This window comes from Notolabrus celidotus, chromosome 7 (assembly GCF_009762535.1).
Source record: "Notolabrus celidotus isolate fNotCel1 chromosome 7, fNotCel1.pri, whole genome shotgun sequence".
NCBI classification, from domain to species: Eukaryota; Metazoa; Chordata; class Actinopteri; order Labriformes; family Labridae; genus Notolabrus; species Notolabrus celidotus.
The window spans coordinates 13,946,009-13,971,355 of NC_048278.1; the positions used below are offsets into that span (position 1 = coordinate 13,946,009).

General features: G+C 38.6%; 2 protein-coding genes across 5 annotated transcripts in view; one reads left to right on the plus strand and one right to left on the minus strand.

The window, feature by feature from the left end:
* Positions 1-1,671: 1,671 nt before the first annotated feature.
* Positions 1,672-25,347, minus strand: part of LOC117816247 (prostaglandin D2 receptor 2) — a 29,909-nt gene continuing 6,233 nt past the window's right edge. The window contains exons 5-7 of one of the 4 annotated variants that reach the window (XM_034688432.1): positions 24,923-25,049; positions 8,154-8,306; positions 1,672-3,744 (exon numbers count right to left, since the gene is read on the minus strand). In XM_034688432.1, the coding sequence (XP_034544323.1) occupies positions 2,371-3,738 (1,368 nt within the window). In that variant the 5' untranslated portion in view covers positions 3,739-3,744; positions 8,154-8,306; positions 24,923-25,049 and the 3' untranslated portion in view covers positions 1,672-2,370. Of the gene's footprint in view, positions 3,745-8,153; positions 8,307-9,618; positions 9,714-9,766; positions 9,857-21,779; positions 25,050-25,347 lie in introns of those variants that run through there. The other 3 variants (XM_034688434.1, XM_034688433.1, XM_034688431.1) reach the window with 3 other exon arrangements.
* On the plus strand, positions 11,202-20,079 carry vwa11 (von Willebrand factor A domain containing 11). Its single transcript, XM_034688435.1, has 18 exons — positions 11,202-11,239; positions 11,674-11,863; positions 12,010-12,146; positions 12,232-12,376; positions 12,475-12,568; positions 12,940-13,068; positions 13,669-13,855; positions 14,007-14,176; positions 14,476-14,588; positions 14,726-14,842; positions 14,931-15,104; positions 15,222-15,354; positions 15,484-15,636; positions 16,155-16,247; positions 17,212-17,483; positions 17,632-17,765; positions 18,381-18,540; positions 19,315-20,079. The coding sequence occupies exons 1-18, from the start codon at positions 11,208-11,210 to the stop codon at positions 19,690-19,692; spliced, it is 2,811 nt and encodes a 936-aa protein (XP_034544326.1). The 5' UTR covers positions 11,202-11,207; the 3' UTR covers positions 19,693-20,079.

Consider the following 25,347-nt stretch of genomic DNA (forward strand, 5'->3'; position numbering starts at 1 on the left):
AACATTTTTGCTTATATTTTTGATTGAAGTTGCAAAAATGCAGCGTGTACAACTAAAATGTTGTGAACTGACATGCTTTCTCTTTGTTTCAATACATTGGAAGAATGACTCCCTTGTAGGGAAAAAAAGAATTCTATTAATTCCAATAATGTTATTATTTTTTAAAGGTTGAAGGGGAAAACTGAAATAGAAAATAAATACAATAAACAAATATGCTGTCTTAAAAATACACCAACCAATCCTCCCTCCTGTTGAAAAAATTCACATAAAATATCCATGTAATGCATCAATGTATTATTTTTTGTATTTTACATGGTATACATTGCAAATGTAAACTCTGGCAGCACATTCAACCCTTAACTTCTTCCTTTTTATTGATAGATGAAGGCAGAGGAAGTGAAAATGAAAAAATGAAACATAGTCTTTAGAGAGAGAGAGAGAGAGAGAGAGAGAGAGAGAGAGAGAGAGAGAGAGAGAGAGAGAGAGAGAGAATCTGCTGTCACTTAGTGGCTGAAAGGTAGGAGTTTTGTATGTCAGCCTGACCTGTTGGCTTTAATCCATGCTCTGTCTTCATATTCTGAATCTTCACTCTGCTATATTCCCTTCATTTTACAACAGCTTCCATGGTAATCCCGCTCTTCTTTGGCCTCCATTACACCTCAGTCTGTGTCTGTCTGTGTAATAAACTGTGATGGAGCCAGACTGTTGTGATGCCCTTGATTATGAGTGAGATGTCAGGTATCATTAAACCTAATCTGTCGAAAGGGTGGTTGTACAGCAGTTGAGATTTGAAGTGCTCTTGGATTACAGGACCTGAAATGATAATCCTACCCTATTTTATCATGTCTATCTAATCAGTGCTATGGCACTCTCTAGTGGCCGAATGTTGATATAACATAAAAATCTAAATCTACACAACCAAGACATTCACTTGTCCCCATTTCACTGTTCCCTTCAAATAATCCTACCTTATGTTTCACTTTAATATAATTTCAGATATGTTACAGAAGGCTCATTGGTGCAACAGAAATGTATTGTTCTTCCCTTTTGAGTTATGTCATAGTTTCCTCTTTTTACGGGCGTGTCTAGACTTCTTGGGGTGGCCTAACTGGGGCCCTGACTTTTGCAGGGGTGGCACACGCACAAATAAATAGCATTAATTTACCCATTCTATCTTCACTATTTGAATCTACTTTAATTACACGGATTGATCCAATAGCTTTCATATTCCTGTGTATGATCTTGAAGAAGACAGTAGGAACAAAATGTCTTCTAACTGAAAAAACTATGGTAATCAGCATCTCACTTAATGTGCTGGTGTGCCATACTGCTCTACAAAAATGTACTGCGTATGTACATATTTTTTGCTTTTAAAAGTAACACAGCAGAGAAAAACTACCTTTTAATCTTAACCAAGGACTTAAAAAATATCATTTAATTTTACAAACTGACCTCCAGGGGTATTCCTTGATAAAATAAAGTCAAATTATTTCACTTTCTTTACAGTGTACATGCACTGTTTTTCTTGAAGAAAGCTGAGAAATTCAAGGAACCAACAACATTGAAAAACTTAGGCTAAAGTTTTTTTTTTTTGTACATTTTACTGACAAAAGGTGGTTGTAAAACTAAGTCAACCATAATAATATTTCTGGCCATATATAATGATGATATGATGTGATGTGAAAAAAAGACATTGCATCAATGGCAGTGAGTGAAACCAGTGCTTTGTAAAACATTTTCATATTTAAACCAAGTTAAAATGCAGACACTAGGGTAACGTCCTAAATATGCAATTCAACAACAACAGTAAAGCTTTAGTTCTGCCTTTTTGTCATGAGCTAAAAAAGGAATGCTGACATGTTGATGCAAGCAATGTTAAGCATGTCCATGTGCTTACTTATAAGCACCAAAACACCAATTCTCCAATAAACCAAACTGTTGCACTGACCCACCTGTAAACTATTGGGTGAAAGTTAAAAGTATCTATTGATGCAACCAATCCCCTGTCCACATTGGGGGCATTGGCCTTTAGATTATGGGTCATAGGGGTTGCTTTAAATAAGTCTTGTATGCTTGCGAATCAGTCTAACATGTAAGGTTACATTTACATAACATATCTGACTTTACCAAGTGACATCATGTAATCCACTGAATCAAACACAAAGCCAAAAATCCAAGAGTCTCAGGTATGAAGGTAATCAAAGAGGGTGTAATTTTCAGAGGTTCAAAAATGTGTGATAGCAGTCATCTTTGGTTCCCTGGAGAGACATCTGCATCTCGGTGGTTACCAACAGGTTTATTTACATTCGTTGTGCAAGCCTTTAAAATATTTTTCAAAAAAGTGTCTTAGTTTTTCTTTCTTTCAAAGTCTCAGCCATGTTCCCCCTCATTTCTGTCCTTGCGGCCCACAACAGGCGAAGCAGGTGGTGGGAAGGAGGGTCTGAAGTCAGTTGGACGGGGTGAACATGAACCCCTCGGTGACCCTGGTGTTCCAAAGCCCACATCTCGACTGCTCTTCCGTCTGATATGAGCTCTTATACTTCTCCCTGGCACCATAAGTAGACCCCCTCCTTCCTCCACCAGGCCGTCAAACACTGCCCCCAGACTCTGTCGTATTCGCACACAGAAGTTTGGGCAGCTGAAGGCGTACAGAATGGGGTTCAACACAGGATTCAGGAAAGCAAAGGTTGTAGCTAAGGGCAGCCCCACCTCCACCAGGTAGAGATTATTTTGCAAATACTGGGCTGACACTTCAATCATGCAGAAGATGTGATAAGGAGCCCAGCACAGTACAAACGCTGCTATCACGAATGTCACCATTTTGGTGAAGCTCTGTGACATCTGGCTGGGGTTGGTAGAAGGGGATAAGGTAGTTGGTGTCGGGGCTAAAGATGGACCAGAGGATGGAGGCTTGAGAAACATATTGGTCTTTGTGGTTGTAGTTGACGCCTCATTTCTGTTTGAAAGAATCAGAGCATCAGTCAGCCTGCTGGCACTCTGCTTTCTCTTCCTTCTCCTTTTCCTCAGGCTGAGACATATTTGGATGTAGCTCCCTGCTATCACCACCAGGGGGAACAAAAAGGCTATCAGCAGTTTGGAGATGGCAGTTGCTACCTGCCTCACTTTGCAGTCTCTCTCCAGAGTGGCTACAGATGATGCATACAAGGCAAAATTATGATAGCACAATTTCCTCCCATCCTGTTTCTCAGTCACTGAGCGGAACAGTAAGTATGGAAATGTATTAAACGCTGCCCACAGCCAACCCAGTGCACACACCTTCCATGCGCCTGCCACAGACCGATAATTCTGGCTCCACACTGGCTTGGCCACCAGAAGGCAGCGGTCCAGTGAAATGGCAGCTAGCAGGAATGCTGACACAAACATGTTCAGGAAGAAGATGGAAGCTTGTGTTTTACAAAGTGGGCCCCCAAGGTCCCAGCTGTGTGAGGAGCTAAGGTAGAAGGTGAAGAGAGGCAGGGTCAGAGTTGCCAGGAAATCAGACATGGCTAGGTTAAGCACCCAGACAGAGGCAACAGTGCGGCGACGCAGACGGAATCCTACCACCCAGAGGATCAAGGCGTTCTCTAGAATCCCCAGGCAGGAGACAAGACCATGGATGCAAACCACCACCATATTTGCCTTGGTGTTATTGTTGAGGCTGTGTTCCTTCATGGCCTGTAGCATAGGGCAGTACAGCTGACCCCCAGACACATCTGGGATGAGAGTCACGTTCGACATTGTGCCCTGAAAATGAAGAGTTTAAAAAAAGTAGTCAAGTGCTGATAAAAGTTTAAACCAGGGTAAAGGTAAGGAGCAAATACTGTTTTTTTAAGAATGGGACTTAACTACTGCAAAAAATAATGGTTTGTGTAATACGATTAAAAAGCCTGGAATTGGGCTGTTAGCCATTATCTTTTTTTTAATAACAGATAAAAGTGACTACTATTGGACATTAAATTAGAGTAGCTGCACACATTGCTATGTCTCTATCCTCGCTGACTATTTCTTCCCCCAAATAGGTTTTTAAGTTACAGTCAGCTATACACCCATACCCTGCTGTTGTACAAAGTGTCAAAGTAAGTGTATTATCCACAGGGGATCCTGGTCCTTTCTGCCTCTTTGTTAAGAAACCAGCAGGAGAACCAACACTGCAGCTAGGCTATCAACAGCTGCAGATGGGCCAAGCTCTACTACCAACTTATTTAGCCAGTTTTAACAAACTGCAACCAAAGCACTAAACTTTGTGTAAGTGTACGCTCTATTCGGCCATTTTTCAGCACTTAACTTTGCAGTCAGAAAGCCCTTTCATTATTACACTGTTCTCAAACACAGCACGTACCTGTTCTTCCACCTGCAGGGCACTGATCAGCTGATCAGGTAGACAATTTAAAGGTCACTGTTATGTTAAAATATTTTGATAATTTGGCATCTCGGTTTTGCATAATTTTGAGCACCAAAGATTATTTGGTGGACAAAGTAATAGTTGTGGAGTTAGTTATTCCAGCTCAGAATTTCTCTCCAACAGCTGGCTCTTTGTATTTCAATGAGGCAAACATATGTTGCTTGTCATTGGTGTTGTCATTATACAACAAAAAAATGAAAATGGAGCTGAACACTTTTTTCGGAAAACACACTTTCATTCAGCTCCTATGGTTCTCTGATTTATAGGTACAGTGTGTAGAAATGGAAATATCAAGTGATATCTAGCACTCAGATTCTAGATTGAAACGCTCCCTGGCTCACCCCTCCTGTTGGTGAAGTGATGCTAACCTTCAGGGACAAGAAGCTCCTCTGTGAGCATGATGAGTTTTTACCATCAAAAATGTCTATCGCAACAACAACCACTCTCTTTTTCTTTGAATTTCAACCAATGCATTATACAGGGCCACTAACTAAATACAAAAACGTGCATGTTACTTGTGTGCGACTGTGGAAACATGGCAGGCCTCTGTGGAAGGGGACCCGCTCCTTATGGAGATATAGAAGGCTCATTCTTCGTTTACACAAACCAAAGTACCAGGTAACTTGGAATATCTCCTGCTCTCCAGTTGGCAAAGAAGTTAGCCCCACCTTCCTTCGATCTGTGAGTCTCGCTCTTCCTCTCTAAACTCCAGCTCATAAATGTGTCCTCTTGTGTCTACAGTAAACAGCACTTTATTGAAGCTGTCAGAATCACTAATTTTTTACTGCAGGTGGAGGAACACCTATGTGCTGTGTGTCAAAATGAATGACAAAAATGAATGGGCTCTCTGACTGCAAAGTAAAGCGCAGAAAAATGTTCAAATAGAGTGCACACTTATACTGAGAATGGTGCTTTGGTTGGTTTCTCAAAATTGGCTAAATTATGTGGTGGAGTTTGACCCATCTGCAGCAGTTGATAGCCGAGATGCAGTGTTGATTCTCAGGCCTGTTTCTCAAAAAAGGGTCTGAGCTGACCTGGATCCACTCAAAAAAAACCCGAACTATTCCTATAAGAAAAAATTCAAAGTAGAATTGAAAAAATATTTTATGAGGGTATACATAACTCATGATCAACAACACAGAGGTAGATATAAAAATATGTTACTTTTCATCTGGTTTTATAAAGACTTATTTAGTTCCTACTATATGAGTTTTCATCTGCTGGTCATTATAAAAATGCAGGCTTGATGCATGTACATAGTTTTAATGTTAGAAACAACCACAAGTAGTTGCCTAGGTGATGTAAATGCACACATGCTTGTTGTTTCATGTTAAAAGTCTTTGATGCATCAACCTCTGTATGAGCTGTATTTTATTCACATTTGTGGTTGTCTACAGTGGAAATGATTTCCAAGATGATCAGTGATAGCACTGCTGCTGCTGGTGATGATGACGATGATGATGTTATGATCAATACTTGCCCTTTCTTGTAGACCCTTTGTACGGTAAATGACTCCCTCTCCTCATACAGTGACTAAAGGAAATGAGCACCATCATTGCCTCGTTTGTTATCTTTTAGCCTCAAAGGACATGGCTATAAAATGAAATTAGGATAATGATAAGAATTAAATCAACATGCCTGACATGATTACTGGGGATGAATCCTCCTGCAACTGTTCTTTTATGGGCAGTAAAATGTCTGTGTATGTTTTACTCCAAATTTAGACGACAACAGTTGGGGTTACATTTTTGAATTTTGTTTTCTGTTTAGAGCAACAAAATCATGCAGGTGCCTGGACATATCATTTATGTTAACCACCTGCTCTGCAGTGTTTCAAGTAAAAAAAAAGACACATTACAGTAATTTAATGACCGGCCTTAGGCTACACCTACAGTCAAGGAAAAGCTGCTTAACTAAACATCTGGTTAGTGTGCAAATTAACTGACACTTCCAACAGACTTAGACAATCTGTAGTTATTCTTGTATTCCATATACTTCAGAAACCAAATTGAGAAAACTGTTCCCACATTATCCCTGAAACAAACATGTTATAGCCTGTTCTTGTGGTCCAACCACATACCAAGTCTTGGGCAACTACACATGTTTAGTGAGGCAATACAGTCTGGGAATGTGTGAGAAGCCAGGAAGATAACAGCATGTGGCTTTAAGGAGCAGGGCTTATCTTTGAATCTGCCGGACTTTATTTCCCTTTTGGATAATCGCTTTTTTCTAACTACCCTCAAGTTAACTTGCCAGAACACATAAAATAAATGGAAAGTAGGAGTTTTACAGTACAAAGCTTGATGCTTTAAAAAAACCCACAGCACACATTTAATGTATGGCAATGTGTATGACAAAGCTCATGACTATTCTAATTGATGCCAAACACTAGATTGTAACCAAAGTCAGTTTATCACCAGTGAAATCTTTTTCAAGATGTGAGGACCAAACCTTACATATTGCATGTTGCTGGCATCCACTATATGTGCAAAAATATAAATGTCCAATGACATTAATAATTATTTAATGAAAATTAAACTCTTCAAATAAACAGTAAGATCATATTCAAACACACAGTCATAGCAAAATTCTTAGTCACATCCTCCAATCCCACCTTTAGATGAGGTAAATACAGCATCTTGTCTGCACATGAGTACAGACGTGAGCAAGTATATCCATGACACAAGGCTGATGTAAATGTTTCCCCACTCAAGTTTGAATTGCTCATATGGTGACATATCAAAGTGGGTTCTGGCATGATTAAAAAATGTAGTTGAAGATGTCTCTGTGTGAGAGCTTTGAAAAGCTGGACATGCAGTACAAACAATTAAAGATCAGATGAGCTGCCCTTAGTAACCAGCTGTTAAACCTATGAGGTTTGCCTCGCTGTCCTGGCTTATGAGCTGATGAAGTTTTTTCTTTAAATGCAGTTGTCTCCATATTTCAGCCCATTTTTCAAACTTTAATATCTTCTTATGAGCCACTCTTGTTTTGTTTGCTTTAGTTTTTAACACAGACAAACAGAACAGTTATCTAATTTGACACATCTAACTTTGAGTCTGCCCTAAACGACACAAATGAGGAAGACATACAAGAGTATTAAAAAACTCTCTATACACAACAACAGTGGGTTTTACAAACAGTAATGTCAATTTATTGATATACTTATTCATTTTGGTTGAGCTATTTTATTAGACTCTACATAATTACAGACATGAGTTCCTATAGTAATCTGGCTAATGAGTGTATGAGTATAAACAACATGTGTCTGCAATTTTGTCCCAGACAAGTTACATTTACAGTAATTGTTGTTGTGAATTCTTAATATTGAATATATTCACACTGAGCAGGCAAAGATGACTGGTGGTGATAAGGGACATTATCTCCAATCAGTTATAATCTACTTTAAATAAGCACTGGGCTCTGTAATGATAAGAATAACTTGGTCTTCCAGCATGCAACAACAGGTCCATGAAGTAAGCATACCCACTGGAAGTATTGAGGCAGCATTAAAAGGGAAGCCAGCAGTAAACAACAGCAAAACCTATTGAAAAACAAGAGCTTTATATGAAAAGCATATTCTAGTTTCTAAAAGGTGTAAACACGAAAAAAGGGCGCTTAAGAGGGGCGAGAAATAGGTCAGGATGAAATCATTGGATTAGTATGAGAGCACCTCTTCATAATGAAGTAGTCACTAGTCATTACAGTGTTTTGGATAGAAAATCATTACAGGAGAAATTTTCAAACTTACCCAGATATTCGATCACATCTGTAGATTAAGTCGAAACCATTCCTGCTTGAAGGCCTGTCCTGTGTTTCTTTCTGTCTTTCTGTTACAGCCACTCATCTCTCCAGTTCTGTCACTTTCTGCAGCTCTTATGTCGGGGACACGCCCACTGTATCCCTGCCACACATATACACTCACATTAACAAACAATCACACACATGTACACACACACAATTGGCCTGCCTTCTCTTGCTCTGCCCTGTGCTTATAAATTCTGATGATTCGGTCTGTACACTGATTCAAATTTAACAGATGTTCTATTTAATAAATGTAGGAGTAAAAATGTTTAAAGATGACATACTAAGGTCAAAACGCAAATGAAGAAAGAGAAAACCAGGAAGTAGCGCACACTAAGTGATGATGTCAGTGATATGTTGTCGTCTGTCTTAGATGACTGATAATCACAGCAGACTGGACTTGTGAGAACTAGTTTCCCAGACATTTCACATTGCACTGCTTTTTCCATGACAATACGTTACATCAAAGCAAGCACACACTTCTTGACACATCTGTACATTAATGGCCATTTGTGTGATTAACACAGCTCCAACAATCCACTTTTTCAATTAAGTCAACAACATTTAAACAGTAGCAGCTCAGAGTCTCTATAAAGCAAAGTGACAATTACAGCCATATTGTTACAAAAGTCTTTGTCACCATCTAGTGGTGAATCCAAGTTAAAACGTACTCTGTTTTTAAAATGCATTTTAAAGTTAAGAAGATCACAAACTTCAAATAAAAAAATCATAGTTATAGTTCTATCAAATAAACGTGATCATGGAGTCTATTGTAGATTTGATGAGGTAACACAAAAACAGCAACATAAAGCTGGTCCAAAGCATTTCGTTTCATCCCGGCAGTGAGCTTATTCCTTTTTTTTTTTTTTTTTTAGATCAGATCATACTAATAACTATCAGAACCATGGAACCATGAGTCATTTGTCATTGTTTGGTGTAGTATACATACAGCCCTTGTATCCTGTCAAAAAGTGTTACATGCAGAGTTAAAAGAAAATACAAGATTTTGTCAAACTTTAAAAATATAGTTTTAATAGGACTTCAGAGCAAATACCTTCTTATCTGATTTATTGCATTGTTAGAAATTGTTTCTTTCTCTTGTTTCCTTTTTGTCCATTTCTTTATTTTCTGTTCTTTTTTTTTGGGCCAACTTCAGCAACTTCCCAATTCCAGTTTGTCTGCTTAAAAAAATACACCAGCAGTGATGTAGATATTGCAGTTAGTTCTGCACCCTGTGACCCTCCATTCTTACCACTCCCAAGAAAACCAGCAGTTCTGGTCCATTGAAGCAACAGTTTTGAAGAACTTGGGAGATGAATACAAATCCAAACCAATAAAAAAAAGCATCCTAAATTAACCCTGAATTTCCTTTAAAAAAAAGAAACAATCTCAAACAAATTACAAATACTTACCTTTCAAGAAAAAAGGCAACTCCTTCATACTCTGCTGCTAAACGTGCTCTATTATTGTGAATCTAGATACAAACTAACAAAATATTGAATAAGCCGAATCCAACCTAAGAACCTAATACACAAGATCAGAGCAATAAACACAACTTACAATTGATTTCAAGAGCAGCAATTAAGATTTAGAACCAGTGATGACCATCTTCATCCAATCTAGAAGACACAGACACTCCAACAAAAAAACACCAACACTCTAGGAGACATCAAAAAATCGCAAAAGGATCACAAAATACATGACCCAGGGTCAAAACAGTCAAAATAGCTTTAAGACATAATCATCAAAATGAAAACTTCAGATTTCATTGTGATAAGCAATCAGTAGGAAAAAAAAAGTTTAAAATGGTACAGTATATGCCAATGCTGTGCATGGAAAATAATAATAAATAAACCAACAGCAAAGATAAGGCCAATACAGTTGTAAGAAAATTTCAAATTTTGTCCCCAGCACAGATAAGACTATAATCCACCCTAGCTCCTTGGAAACCTTTCACTAAGTCCTGTGTATAGGTTATTTATAATAGAACCCAATCCCCTTAAATGCTGTAATGCTGATAATAGAAAGTAAATACTATTGCCCAGGTCAAAGTCTGTATAGTATGTTGTTGGAGTCAAGGTACAGTGCTCCACCTCGTATAGGGTGTGGGAGAAGTTTACAACGTTTTTCACCTTTGTTCGAACTTTGCAGAGGATTAAACGTTTTCCATTGAAGTGTGGTGCTTGTTAATTGTTAAACTTGTACAAATTCAGTGTGAGTCACTTTGATACAGCAAGATAAATCCCTTGAGTGTTCCTCAAACCATGAGTTTTACACCATGACATGTTTTCATGAGGGAAATCCTTACTCACATCAGATAACTAGTTGTAAAATCCCTTAAAATGCAGAGGATTACACACACACACACACACACACACACACACACACACACACACACACACACACACACACACACACACACACACACACACACACACACACTATTCCAGCCCTTGCTACATTTTGTCTCCACCCTGCATCAAGCATCATATATACTCATAGAGAGAAGGCTGCACAGTAGACTTCTTTAAGAGCGACTGGAGTCATCACAGCCAGGAATCCTCAAGGTATGATCACCTCTTAAACTTTCAATCTGAATGGGACTGCACTGATATACATTTATATATATATATATATTTCTCTACATTACTTGAAACTGTTCGAAAGTTTTGGAAAATGTTTTGAGAACAATTCAATTCAAAATATCTCATTTACAAAAAAAAAAAATTGAAGAAAAGAAAAAAACATAAATGCAAAATGTGTATAATTTACTTTTGTGGTGTCTCTTTAAAAGAGAAAATTGACCAGTATAAAAGCCATAAACGATGAATGATTTACACATCATCATACATTTTTGTAAGAAATCATTAATTCAAATATGCTTTATTAATTAATTTCTATTCGCACCTAACATTATAGGGATTTACTACCTGAAAATATAGCAAAGTATTGTGTAATTAAAGCTGCAGTATAATATTTAAAGTTAGACATTTTTGTCAAGATGACTGAGTTTACAATTTCCACTATCACTGAGTAAGGACAGCAAAAAAGTTATTGTTATAAAATGATAAATTGGAATTGGCCCACACTTATCCAATGTGTTTTAAAGGTGTATCTTTATGTCATTTAGTTCAGTTCATTTAAATTCTATTCATTTAAAGTCCCACTGTCCACGTGCTGAAGTGTCCTTCTTACTGTAACCCCACACTGCCCCCGGTGCTGTCATTGGTGTGTGAATGGTGTTAGTAAAAACTGGTGGTCTGCTTTACATAGCAGCCTCTACCATCAGTGTGTGAGTGGGTGAATGTGACATGTACTGTAACGTGCTCTCTCTTTGATTCCATTACAGTTGTTGTTTTTATAATGTGCAAATAAAATAATAATAATAATAATTAAAAATAATAATAATGATCAAAATGTATCCAGCCTGATAACTGATGTGTCATACATTTTTTCTCTCCCTGTAGACTGATTATGACCTCAGCGCCAGTTTTCATACTGCTGTTTTTGAGCCTATCAGGGCACAGCTTGGCCTTTGTCCCTATAGGGGGTGGAGCATCTACCCATGTCAGCATTACTGGAACAGCACTGTTGCAAAAAGTGACAGAAACGTGTCAGGCGGTGGCTGATGAAGCTGGTCATGAGTTCAAACCAACGGTAGGATGAACAATGACAAGCATATGACAAGAGAAAGATGCTGGTATATTGATTCTGAAGGCAAAAAGTGTTTTCAGCACTCCTGTTCCTGTTTAGATTGTCTTCTCTATAGCCTTTTTAAATTCTTGTCTGACTCCTGACTGCAGGGACCATCTCCTGGGGAGCTGGTCCAGGCCTGCCTTGGTCCCACTGCCACAGGAGAAGTGTCTGGTGCCAAGTTTCACTCAGCCCTTCAAGAGATCTACACACAGAACGGACTGGTAGACCGTGACTTTGTCAACAGGTGGGAGAAGGACAGGAAAAAGAGAAATATAAGACGTGGTGTTTTCCGCAAAGCTTTGAATATGATTTGCTTTACACTATTTCAGTGCTCCACACCACTTCAACTCAGAGGCTTTTCTCGAGGGACGTCGACTAATCACAGAAGGCGTTGTAGCGATCAAGGCTAATATTCGTAATGAGAACTTTAAGGCTGCCAGGGAAACTTTGGGTAGAGTGCTTCACACACTACAGGTGGGCATATTTAGGATAACTGTAAGATAACCCTTAATGAATCATTCATCAATGAATCAACCATTAATGAATGAATGTGCTTTTCCATGCGCTATCAGGATTTTTATAGCCACAGTAACTGGGTGGAGCTTGGATACACAGAGCCATATATCAATCTGATACGCCCAGATCTTCCTCTTGAAAATCTGGCAGGTGTGTAAGTTTGTCTGTGTGTTTGTGTGTAGTGATGTAATACACAATGGATAACTAAGCAGTTAGTCCCATGGGTGGGGTCAGTTGCAATAAAATTGACATTATATTTGCAGGTAAAAAATATCTACACAGAAAGGTGCAAATTCATCTCTATCATTATGTAAAGGTTACAAAGAGCCCTTTGATTGTTAGCGACAGACAAGTGGGCATAATTGCAGATAACCTTACACATTGTCATCATACTCCTATTTGCGCTTAAATGTACAACATACAATGATAGTTAAGGAGAGGTTATGATGTGCATTGCTCTTGGTTCATAGTTACACAGGTGTTTACTCAGTGTGAATCTCATGTGCCTTTTACTTATGCAGATGTTGACACTGCCACCTGCAGTGACTGTGCAAGTGGAAAATGCCCCAATCCCATCCTCCCCAACATCCTGAAGGAGAAGAAACTCACATCTGGCTACATGGGAATCTTCTCAGCTGCTAAGCCAAAAGGTTTCAAACATATCCTCAAACTGCTCTCAGATATAATAACCAACGTTCATCAAAGTCTTAGGGGCTAATTTATTACAACTTATGCCACATGCAACTGTCATTTAGAAAGTAATAGTAAAGTTTCTTGTCGTGATATTAGGCATTCTACTTTTATCTGCAGTCAAAGACAAACATGACTTAAGTTTGTCTTCTAATTCAATCAATCAATCTCAATCAATCTTTATTTTTATAGCGCCAAATCACAACAAACATTATCTCAACACACTTTTACAAACATAGCAGGTCTAGACCATACTCTATGTTAAATTATTAACAAAGACTCAACACCAAGACAGGATGAGACTCAGTCTTATCTAATCTTAATCCACCATGAGCATTGCCCCTCAAAGTATTTAGCTAGTTACAGTGGCAAGGAAAAACTTCCTTTTAACAGTCAAAAACCTCAAGCAGAACCAGACTCATGTTAGGGGTTTGGGTTGGAGAGAGGGATAGAGGAGAATACGAGAGAGAGACAGTGGTGATAATTCTGTTAACACAGAAAGCCTTGCATAAATAACAAGGTCCTAGTCCATTATAAATGTCCCCTCTCTCCTATGCTAGGTAAATGCAGTCATGGAGGTGAAGGTGACCTGACTGGCACATCTGTCCCCCGTGGAGGCATCAGCAAGGACGAGCGCCGCTCTGACAATGTGGCCTTTCACAATGCTGCTGTGAATGCTGCAACAGCTGCCAGCCTCCAGCTCCTGCAGGACATCCGGTTAGCTGCAGGAAACAACGACTTCCTAAGGTATCAAAAAAGAAAAATAACAGCCTAATTTTGATGTGAAATCTCATTTACTCTCTTTGCTCTATTATGAAACAAATACGTCACTGACGAGACTGAGTAGTAAGATTACATATACTTTGCACTTTATTTTCACTGTCTTTTTTGCCTACAGAATGATGGGGATTGCCCGCTCTTCTGTTGTGTGTTTTGTTATCGACACAACTGGCAGTATGAAAGATGATATCAACGAAGCCAGGTCGGTTGTATATGAAATCATTGACAGCAAAAAAGGAACACAGGACGAGCCTTCTGAATACATTCTGGTGCCTTTCAATGACCCAGGTAAGAAAATATCAGCCTGATCATGTGAAAATCGGAAATGAAACCCAAACTATGGTGTTTGATAATGACATTAGATACTATTATGTAGTGCTTAGCTGCATAGTTGTACACACATTTCTAATCACAAGTGTGATTTTATGTGACAAAGATTTTGCAAACTGCAGAACACGCAGAAAAGCTGCATGAGGCCACAGTGGAACTGTTGGATAAAAAGTGATTTACAGAAAGATCAAGTCTAAAATACTTTGAAGTACAGGTTTGTATTGGCCCTTATCCTCTCTTGTGTTCTATGTATGTAGCTTTTGGACCCATGACCAGGACAACAGACCCTGATGAAATGAAAAGAGCAATCTCAAAGCTCAAAGCAGATGAAGGTGGTGATCCTCCTGAGATGTGCCTGTCAGGACTCCAGGTACTATTTCTTCTATGTTACAGACTGTAACATAGCTTGTTGTTGATCAGGATAATATTTCTATATGTTTTTCTGATCTCTTAGAGGCTGTAGTGATTCAAGATGAACTAACAAGGCTAGTTATCTTATTTTAACAGGTGGCTCTAACTGGGGCCCCTGCCTCCTCCGACATTTATGTTTTCACTGATGCTGTAGCCAAAGACATTGAACTCAAGGACACTATCACTGCACTAATCAGGACAACACAGTCAAAAGTAGGTATTAACACCCAAGATGCCCGATCTTCAATAAGCCCATTAAGTGAATCTAAATGAAAAAATGCACATGAAATGATCTCCACAGGTCTCATTCTTCATGACTGGGCCGTCCAGGAGGCTACGTCGGTCTCTCAGAGCTGGCTCTTTTGAAGACTACAAAGTGCTGGCTTTGGCCTCTGGAGGCCAGGCCATCCAGGTGTCTAAGGGACAGTTGCCTGAGGCCACTGATGTCATCCTTGACACGTCCACTTCAGCTTTGGTAAACCTGTGCAGCTCTAATAGTACATTTTGTAGCATGGACCCAAGGTTTTGGAGTATTACCAGTTTGAAAGCATAGATGTATGATGTCAATCTTGCCTCCCTTTTCCTCCCCCAGGTGACAGTTCTTCAACGAGCAAGGAGCCATGGAAAGCAGGAGGCTTTCCCATTTATGTTGGATGAATCCCTAAAAAATGTCACTATCTACATCACAGGAACATCCCTTACTTTTACACTAACCAACCCTGCAGGTGATAAACCATTCCCACTGGAATGATCGCAAAGCTTATGTGTGAGAGTTGTTAAGTGTTACTTTCTCATGCCAAGAATGTCACTGTGGTACTTATTCATAAGTTATAATGCTTGTTAATGAATTCCAGGTGTGAGCCAGAAACAGGATGAGGCAAATGGTAAACTGGGTACCATAAAGACTGCAGGCAACCTGTGGAGGTTTCGTCTCAGTGCTGACATACAGACAGGAATCTGGAAGATCGACATCAACTCCAAACAACCATACACACTCAAAGTCACAGGTCAATACTTAGATTTTTGCTATTATTAATCAAAGCTTGTCAGGCTATGGGCACCATGTGTAAAGTGGTGCACACTGAAAATAATAGCAACAATTCTCCACATTCATCTTCTTCACTTTTAATTTTGACATTAAAAATATATTTGAGGTACTGTTAAATGCTAAATGTTGAATCTAAATCTAAATGTTAAATCTAAATATTAAATCTAAATATTGAATCTAAATATTAAATGTTGATTGTTAAATCTAAATATTAAATCTAATTAACATTGTTTCAGCAGCACTTTGGAGCTGTACTTATACTGTCCCATGATCTGATATCTGCGGTTGAATCTGCATCTTTTTCTTTTAAGTTCACAGCGTTTTGTTACACACAAACCTTGTAACTTAATATTAATATATGATTGAAATAATTCCAAACAAATGATTGAACAGCTCTTTGTGAATTATGTAAGGATAAGTTTACCCAGTTCTCTTTCTGTGTGTCTGTCTTATGTAAGCCTTTACTTTTGTCTCCAGGCCAGAGTACTTTAACCTTCATCTATGACTTTGTGGAAAGCTTTGGAGGTCCTCACCCAGGTTATGCAGTTCTCAGAGGGCGTCCACAAGCAGGTAAACCTCATGCAATAAAGTTTAACACATTAATAGCACATTATCAACTGTAAAAATATTCAAGCATTATAATAGTGGGGTTGGCCCCAAAATTATCATCTTATTTATTTCTTAAACTTGAAGCACATATATTCTGATGTTTTATTATTGTATATTCTGTTTAGTCATACAGAGAGGGGGTTATTACATTGTTTATAGATCGGACAGTGGATATGATAATGAGAAGAGCGAAAGAGAGGGGAATGACATGCAAAGGGCTGCAAATAAGAATCAAACCTGGGAAGCCTGCTTTGAGGACTATTGATTGACTTCTTAATTCGAACATATAGCATAAAATAATATCAAAAAAAGGGGAAAAATATAAACAACAAGAAAGAAAAGAACACAAACTCCAATCTCAAATGTTGAAACATTTTGATTTACATGTGCGTAAAGGAGGACTAAAGCCTCTGTACACAAGGTGCGTGATCCAACCACAAAGCTAAACTTGCACTAAACTTGAGTTTATTCATTCATTTTTTTGTGACAGTAAAGTTTTTGCTTTGTATGCAGTCTGAGGCAAATGCCACAATGCACAGCTTTGTTGTGCAACAGCACCATCTAGTGGTGCAATTTATGAAGTTAATACAGCCACCTTCTTTCCTTAGCTCACAATGTTAAAGGCAATCAAGAAAAGATCAAAATAAAATCAAGTTTCAGGCACATATGACAACCTGCTTGTTTTATGCTGAGCTCATTATTTGTATTTAATGTCTCATACCTTCTTATTGAGGTTCACTCTCCTGGTATCAAGTTGTTTCTAGTGCTAGTGCGTTTTCATCAGATAGAAGCTCACAATTCAGATTTTGTTACTATAATCAACCCCCCCCCCTCTAGTTTGATCTTTGACTTCTTGCCATACACATGAATTTCCCTCTTTTTCTTCCCCTAACTTGATCTTCATTTCTCACTTCCGGGAACCAAGGCCAGCCGGTTACCCTGATGCTCTCAGCAATGGGAAGGAAAGGTCCATCCTCATTGTCAGTTGGAGCTGTTGGTCTAGTGACTGTGTCTGGTTCTGAGACTCTGAGTAATGGCACGTTAACTGACATGGGCAATGGGGACATCTTGGTGACTGTAGGCGCAGTCCCTGAGGGGGAGTTTGTGGTCAGCCTAAAAGGAACTGACAAAGTGTCTAACACTGAATTCCAGAGGCAGTCAACCACCCAGATGTCTGTCTCCAAAGTTAATATCCAGGTTAGTCTCTACACTTCCTCTTCACATCCTGTGTCCCCTTCAAGTTTTGTTTGTTTAGTAGTATGTACACATTTGGATTATAGTTTTACTTTCATAACATTTAAGAACTCATTTGGTTTATTTTGTCATATCTCTAACACACCTCCAGGCTGTGGTAGACAGCAGCGCAGAGCCAGGAAAACCCTTCATGCTCCCCTTTAGCGTCAGGACCCAGGGCCTTGGTGGTCATTACTCTATCCAAGCCAAAAATGACAGAAACATCCCCATGGAATTCCCCAAAAGGTGAGAGTTGAGATGAATTATTAAATATCTTTATCAACTGCGACGTGTTTCTAAATTTACATTTTCCCCTCCCTGTCACCTATGACTTGGAGCAAAGTGATATCTGGGTAGAACAACAGTTGGTGTTAAGGTTAAGGTCCAAAACACCACTTTATTTACAAAAGGATGTCTGTAACTTTTTAAAACTCTCATTCATAAATTTACTCTGACTACGTTCTGGGATTGGCTCACTCTGGAGGTAATTAGCAGGGTTTAAACTTCTTCCTTTAACTCAGTTCATTACTTACAACAGAATTTCTCTATCAGTTTGAACCCTTTCAAATCCATGAGGGTCTTAAAGGAGACATTTTCTTCATTACTGTGGTTAAATAATGCCCTCATGCTTCAGCAATTCACCCGACCTTCAAGTGGCTGATACAGACATGGGCCAAAAACATGTCCTTCAGAACTGTTGATCTCTTACAAAACTTGCACTAGGCAGAATAAAACTCAACTGACGTGATCTAGGCGCATTCTGTGCCCAAATACTGCTCAATCATCCTAAATGTTGTCACAATATAAACATAGTGTCTTGTAAAACATCAGTTAAACTAGTGTTTATTTTCTCTCTGACAGCCTCACCTTGACAGCTGGAGAATATGATAATGCTACTTTGACCATAACACCACCTAGCAGCACACCATCCGGCACTGATGTCACTCTGACACTGGAGGCCAAGTCAGCCAGTGGTGTTGACTCCAATTACGCAGTGTTGAGAATATCTGTCGTCAGCAAGGTAACCAGACACAACATGAATATCAGAGTTGCAAACAGTAACCGTAATTCAGTTACTTCATACATGAGTCGATAACCATACACTTACTTAGCCTCTCTGATAAAAAATATATACTTAATATTTCTATGCTTACTTTTATTGAATAGACATTGCAGCTTATTTTATGTTTTAATATTAATGAGAAGTGCTGTAATTTGAATTGCATTTTTTTTTATCTTATCTCTGATTTAGCCTTAACAACAATAACATAATATACATTTTTCATAGTGTAGCATCTTTCATATAAAATAGTTGCTTAACAATACAGAAATGATTTGATTTTTGAAGCAAAATACAGGAAAAATAGAATACACAATGCAAAATGGTAAATAATGGACACAGAAAATGCTGCAATGATGTTTATAGAAAGATTATGTTTTTATATTTAATCAGACATGGTAAGCAAATGTCTGGTCATAAAACAGACTTGTTTAATAAACCAATGTGGTTCTTAATAATTAATGTATAAAGGAACAGGGAATTTAGGTTCCTTAACTGATAGTATAATTAAGTCATAGTGACTTCATCAATAGTTGCTGGTAAACAACAGGATAAAATGATACATCTTCTATCTTTAAATTTATGAAATAATACAGTAAAAAAGTGTAACCCTTTTGTAATCCATAAGGAGACTTAACATACAAACTTTTTTTTGCTGTGCAAGTTTTTAAGATATCATAACTGCCATGATTTGTGCATTTATTTAATATTTGTCTTTTCCTTTCATTTGTCCAGATTACAGATTTTGATCCGCCCCACTGTGAAGGGATCATTGTGCTGGCTGATGATTGCCCACAGGATGTTTCTGAGTGTGAACCTTTCCAATGGTCGTTATCCGCCAACCTTACAGATGGAAATGGCACAGGAATAGATAAAATTACCCTACAACAGGGCAATGGAAACCTGACCTACACCCCCCTTAATAATCCTCCTGTTATAGCAAACTACACAGCCTCCTGCTGCTCACAGATTGTTGAGTTTACATCTGTAGATAAAGTTGGCAATGTGGGCAAGTGCTATCACTCAATTGTCCAATCTGCTGGCCCTCCAGCCTTAACCCTTTCACTGCCACTTTGGCTGTGCCTACTGGTATCTGCCCTGTCAAGGCATTAAAGAGCCTTGTAGGGACCTAGTAAAGGATGGGTGCTCTGTCAAGGCAATACGAGTTCCTATGCATAACATGAGATTGGATATAGCAGTGCATTTCTAACTTATTTAAGATTTGTTTCAGCATTCTAATAGTTCATGCAAAGTCCCAAAGAGTAATAATAAAGCAAATACAACTCAAACCAAATAATGAAGTACACTCTAACTCACAAAAATGGTCACAAAATGTTTTGCCTCTAGTCACAAACATGGCTCCAAACACTGGTAGCCTTGTCTATATGCTCACCAGAAGCCAAGGTTCCACCTGGTGTTAAATGTCAGAAAAAACCCTCTTATCTGTTTCTCATTTAACAATAAAGTTAAAGCAGCAATACAAGCCTTTTTTGGATCCAAGTATTTGTATTTTGTGTTATTATTTATTATATTATTCTCCTGTTTGTGACAGAATTTTGTGGTAAATTTTGTTTGGAACTACTTATTGATTGTGCCTAAAAACCTCTGACAGCAGAAAAAAATAAATGAAAATTAAAAAGCTTTTGACTAAAATAACAACTTCTCTTTATCAATCTGCTGCACTAGGAGCATATTTTAGTAATAAAAGAACATTTATCTAAATTGGTCTTAAAACTATTCACAATTGTTTGGCAAGTTAGTCACAAATTTGCATGATTGCTTGTTTTTCCATCTCATCACTATCATCTCTCTCTCTTATTCTCCCCTATCCCTCTTTCCAACCACAAGCCTGTTAAAAGGGAAGTTTTTCCCTGCTGCTATAACTAACTTAATACTGCGAGGTGCAATGCTCATGGTGGATTAAGATGAGATAAGACTGAGGCTGCCGACTATACTAGCAGTACGTACTGATTTGGCCAAAATTCAGTATGTAGTAAGCAAGCGGCAACCTCCGGTCTAAAAATATGAGTCAATGCGGAAGTGTTAAAAGCTGCAGTTCATCGAGGATCTGCTTGAGGCTGGCTCCGGAAGTACCGGAAGTCACATACACATGAATGGGGAAAAGACGGTCTTTGCAGCATTAATAAACATGTTTACAGACTGGTACAAAAGATGAGTGTAGTCTGAATAGCTCATTTCTCGATGTCCTCTCACTGTGAGGGGGGTGAATTTTTTTCTAATTCGGCAATTTCGAAGATATTGAGATTACTAGTCTTCCAATGAGAGGCACAGCTGCCTGCAGGAACACTGCAGCTGTTGGCTAGGAGGCTCAAAGCCTGCCTCTTTACGTCACACTGGCTCGACAGCAGCAATATGGCTGCCGCAGCCGATTGGTCTCAAAACAGCTCTTCAGAAATAGATGGGTGACGTCACGGATACTACGTCCATATTTTTTACAGTCTATGGTAGTAAGTAGTACTTGAACAAGAGCTAAATCTGCAGTATGCCAAAACTCCCCAGATGTCTACTGATTTGGGAAAATTTCACAGTATGCATTGGACCGGTCTGCCTCATGTACTGTTTCCCATAATGCAAAGCGCTCGTTCAGCTTTTTTCTTTTTTCTTCTTTTTTGATGGGGGGAACTTAGTTTTAAGGTGCTGTGAAAATTATTAAATTACATATAAATCACTTCTTAACTTTTTAAAACATAAGTGATGCTAAAGAAGCAGTTTCTCTATCATCTTGGCCATTGTTTACTTCTGCTTTCTGAAACCAGATATCCAGTGACGGCTGGCTCAGCATACTGCAACACAGAACGAACAGAACAGTCATACTACATACTAAATTAAAACGCAGTATGTAGTAGGCAATACCTACTGCCTACATTCATAGGTAGTATGTAGCAGGCCGTTTTGAAAACAGCCTGAGTCTTATCCTATCTAGGTGTTGGGCCTGTTAATAGTTTAACATAGTATCGTCTAGACCTGCTGTTTGTAAAAGCGTCTTGAGATAACGTTTGTTGTGATTTAACACTATACAAATAAATTGAGATGATTGTTTTTGGGTCATGATAAATTTATTTTGGTTGTTCCAATTTTCTCAATTTAGGGGACAGAAAAAGTTATAGATGTGGATAATAATCACAAAAATGTGCGTACATTGTTAGCACTTAGAGAAAATGGGACACAAGCTCAACCTAGACTCTTACAAGAAACAATAATTTAATAAAGATCCAAATTTGTGAAACAGAAAATCTTGCATTGACATATAAAACAAAGGTTGAACTTCAATTAAGGTCAGACTTTAATGTACACAGGTCTTTACACTTACACAGCAGATGTTAAAGGTTTGCCCTAATGTTTCAGTACTGGTTTGACATAGACTCTTTAGGTGTGTTTGGACCAAATGATGTTAATCAAAGCCACTTACAATAAAGCCCAGCTGTGTGTGCCAAATTCACAATGTTAACTGTTAATGTGAAAATGGACAACTGTGAGGTTAGGATGAGGGATACTTGGGAGTAAAAAGATTGCACCAACATTCTAAAAGTCATTTTCATGCCTTGTCCAGTGTGAACATACCTTTATAGTCCTTGTTTACATTGGTGAATTATTGCATGGACAGATTTATTTACCATGATGGCCATATTTGTAAATTATTTAAAAAAGCAATGTTATGTAAGAACATAAAATCTAAGTTTTGTCAATACTTCTAATATGAACATATCTACATATAAATAAGAATACTAACAATTCAATGTTTATCATTTCTCTGTATACCAAAGTCATCCTGCAACAGCGGTGAAAATGGGATACATTATTTACTCATATCACATCATTCAGCAATTTTAACATCACATCTACTATAATATTCTAAAGCTTTTATTTTTGTTATTAACATAACAAAATTAACTGTGTGCAAAGAAAATGTGTGATAACTCGGGGTTGCAGCAATTTTCACCGAAGCCCTTGTCCAAGGTTGTGTCTACTCAACATTTTGGCCTCACATAAAAACTGGACAGAGGGGGGCAGCTAACCTGGCCTGCCAAATGCTCAGGAATGCTTCTATCAGCATCTCTGTAGCTCTATTGTTGACACATTTCTCTTTTTAGAATTTAACAGCGTAGTCAAAAACCATTTTCCATTATTAGAATCCAAACAAAAATGCATTTCTTGTAGTCTTTCCATCAAACCAATGGCTCTTTTGTTACAGCTTCATACTGAGCCTACGCACGTTTATATTGATCAACCTATCTAAATACTACAAATAATAATTTCAAAATAATTACTCATGCAATCCGCTCAACAAAAACGAATTCAATTCTTCTACACTTTAGCTCAAAAAAAACAACCAGGGGGGTCAATAATAAACATATCACCGGGATCCTTTCTATACAGTAAATCTTCAACCACAAAATGTTTACTTCCCATGTTTTAAAAAAATGATGTTTTGAGTTCACCACGTTGGTTTAATGGATGTCCATCTCTCATTCCATTTTATGCACATTCTTCACATGCTTTTTCAGGTGGCCTGATTGTGTGAAGTGCTTGGGGCAGTGTGGGCAGGAATGTGGTTTCTCTCCAGTGTGAATATACTTGTGCCTTTTCAGGTTGTTGATGTCTAAAAATCCTTTCCCACAGTATGGGCACAATGTCTCTTTTCCCCCGTTATGCACCTCAAATGCACATTCAGTTCTGTCCTCCTTGCGAATTTCTGTCACAGAGGTTGCAGTGGAATGTTTTCTCTCCCGTGTGGATTCGTATATGGGCTTCAACATCTCTTTTTGAAAAGAATCCCTTGTTGCACACCTGACAGACAAAGGTTTAATCCTGCTGTGCACCATCTGGAGGTGCTTGGTGAGGCCAAACTGTAAACAAAACCCTTCCCACACTGCTTGCAGATATGGATTCTACCATTGCGGTGCAACCCGTCCATGCCGTTTGAGACCCTGTGGAGTCTGGGAAGCGTTTTTCCCCAAAGCTTGCAGGAGAAAGGTCTGTGACCTGTGTGGAGACTGACATGGCTTTCCAAGGCAGCACTACTGCTCAGGACACGCCCACACTCCCCACACTGGTTCTTGAGCAAACGCCAGCCAATGACGATAAGGGCTGTAATGGTGATACAAACAGGTGGTGCCTTTATGGGTATGGGAAGGAGAGAAATGCTATGAGGGTACACTAATGTCTGATTGGGAGTTTTTGTTTCCTTCTTTATGGGTGGTGAGTTTGGTGACCTCTTTCCCCCTGATGGAGGTGTTTTCACTGGATGACAAAACAGGAGGAGTCCAGACACTTTTCGCTGATAATTCTTCATATTCTCTGGGCTGGCAGCTGATTTGTTTTTTATTTTAGCTTCTGTTGTAGCCTTTGCTGCTTTAGCTAGCTCCTTAGAAATAGCCACTTCCAAATTCTCATTTGCACCAGAAGCATCTTGAATCAATTTGCGTTTTTGAGCAGGAGTGGATTCCCCAGTCTTACTGGACCCGACATCCTCAGCCATTTTCAACCACCCAACACTTTGGAAGTTAGCTCCACCCTTAATGCTTTCAGTACAATCTACAGGTATGGAACACCTCCCAGAACTGAAGACATCTGATATGCTTTTAGACGGTTTGCTGCTATAATACACTTGAGAGTAGGTACACCGCCTACGGCAATAAGAAGTTGATTCATTGTTAGGTGTTTTAGGGGAGGGGCCATTTTTTCGGAAACCAGATTTCCGAAGACCAAAAGCAGCGGACTTAGTCGTTTTAGGGGTTTCAGAGTTAGTAGGACAACCAGCAGTTGTGTTACTTTTTGGGCTAGAACCATCCCTTGTTGAATTAGTTCTCCTGGGGTGTACAGTGGTAGTTTTAATCTTGATATTGCTTCCTCTTTCCTTACTTGAACTCGACCTTCTGGAACTCAGAGAAGTGGTCTTAGTCTTTTTAGGGATAGTGTCTTCTTTAGTTGAGTTACACCTCCTGGGACTCACAAAAGTGGACTTTGATTTTTGAACCAATACAATCTCTGCCTGAACTAGATCTGAGGTTTATAGGTGTTGATCCACCAGTAGCTTTAAGTCTCCTCGGACTGACAGGGGCTGGTTCACTTACAGATCTCTTGGATCTTACACCATCCTTATGTATTCTAGATCTCCTAGTACTAATTGGAGAGGGGTCATTAATTGTCTTGTCTGGAGATGTATTCATAACTCTTCCTTGACTTATTGGGTTTAAGAGAATAGATGCAATAGTTGGGCTTTGATCGTCTAGACTATCTTCTTCAAATCTAGGTTTCTTAGGACTTGCAGTGAGGATCTCAGTTTCTGTGCATGATTCTTGATTTGTCGTGGAGGTTCTACCTTGCAAGTGTGTTTTGAGGTGACGTCTGAGCTTAGTAACGAGGGAATCTCCTTGTTCATTTTTCTCATCATTGGCGCTGGTTGTAGGACAATAAGCATCAGCATCTACAGAGTCACAAGTGGAGAGCTGTAACAAAAGAAGAAAAAAAATACAGTTGGCAAAATTGGAGACTTTTTGAAGGGAAGTATCAAAAATACAAATATCTGTGTGCACAAAGTATGCAGACCATTTTATGCATTGGACAATAGGAAAGGTAATAAAAACAATATTTTGAGTAAAAATTCTATATTTTAAAAAATGTTCATCGCATCAGGTGAGACATGCATCTGTTGTAATATAATCTCTTAGATTTTAAATAGATCTCTTTAAACAAAGGACAGTTAGCAAGCTAGATACCCTATATAGTCAGACTAACTGAATTTCA

Excerpts from the sequence above, each read along its gene's own strand:
- vwa11 (XM_034688435.1), top strand. The coding sequence starts at position 11,208 with ATGACTGAGTTTACAATTTCCACTATCACTGA. Across the intron at positions 12,147-12,231 it reads GACCGTGACTTTGTCAACAG|TGCTCCACACCACTTCAACT; the intron begins GTGGGAGAAGGA and ends ACACTATTTCAG. Across the intron at positions 13,069-13,668 it reads CTCAGCTGCTAAGCCAAAAG|GTAAATGCAGTCATGGAGGT; the intron begins GTTTCAAACATA and ends CTCCTATGCTAG.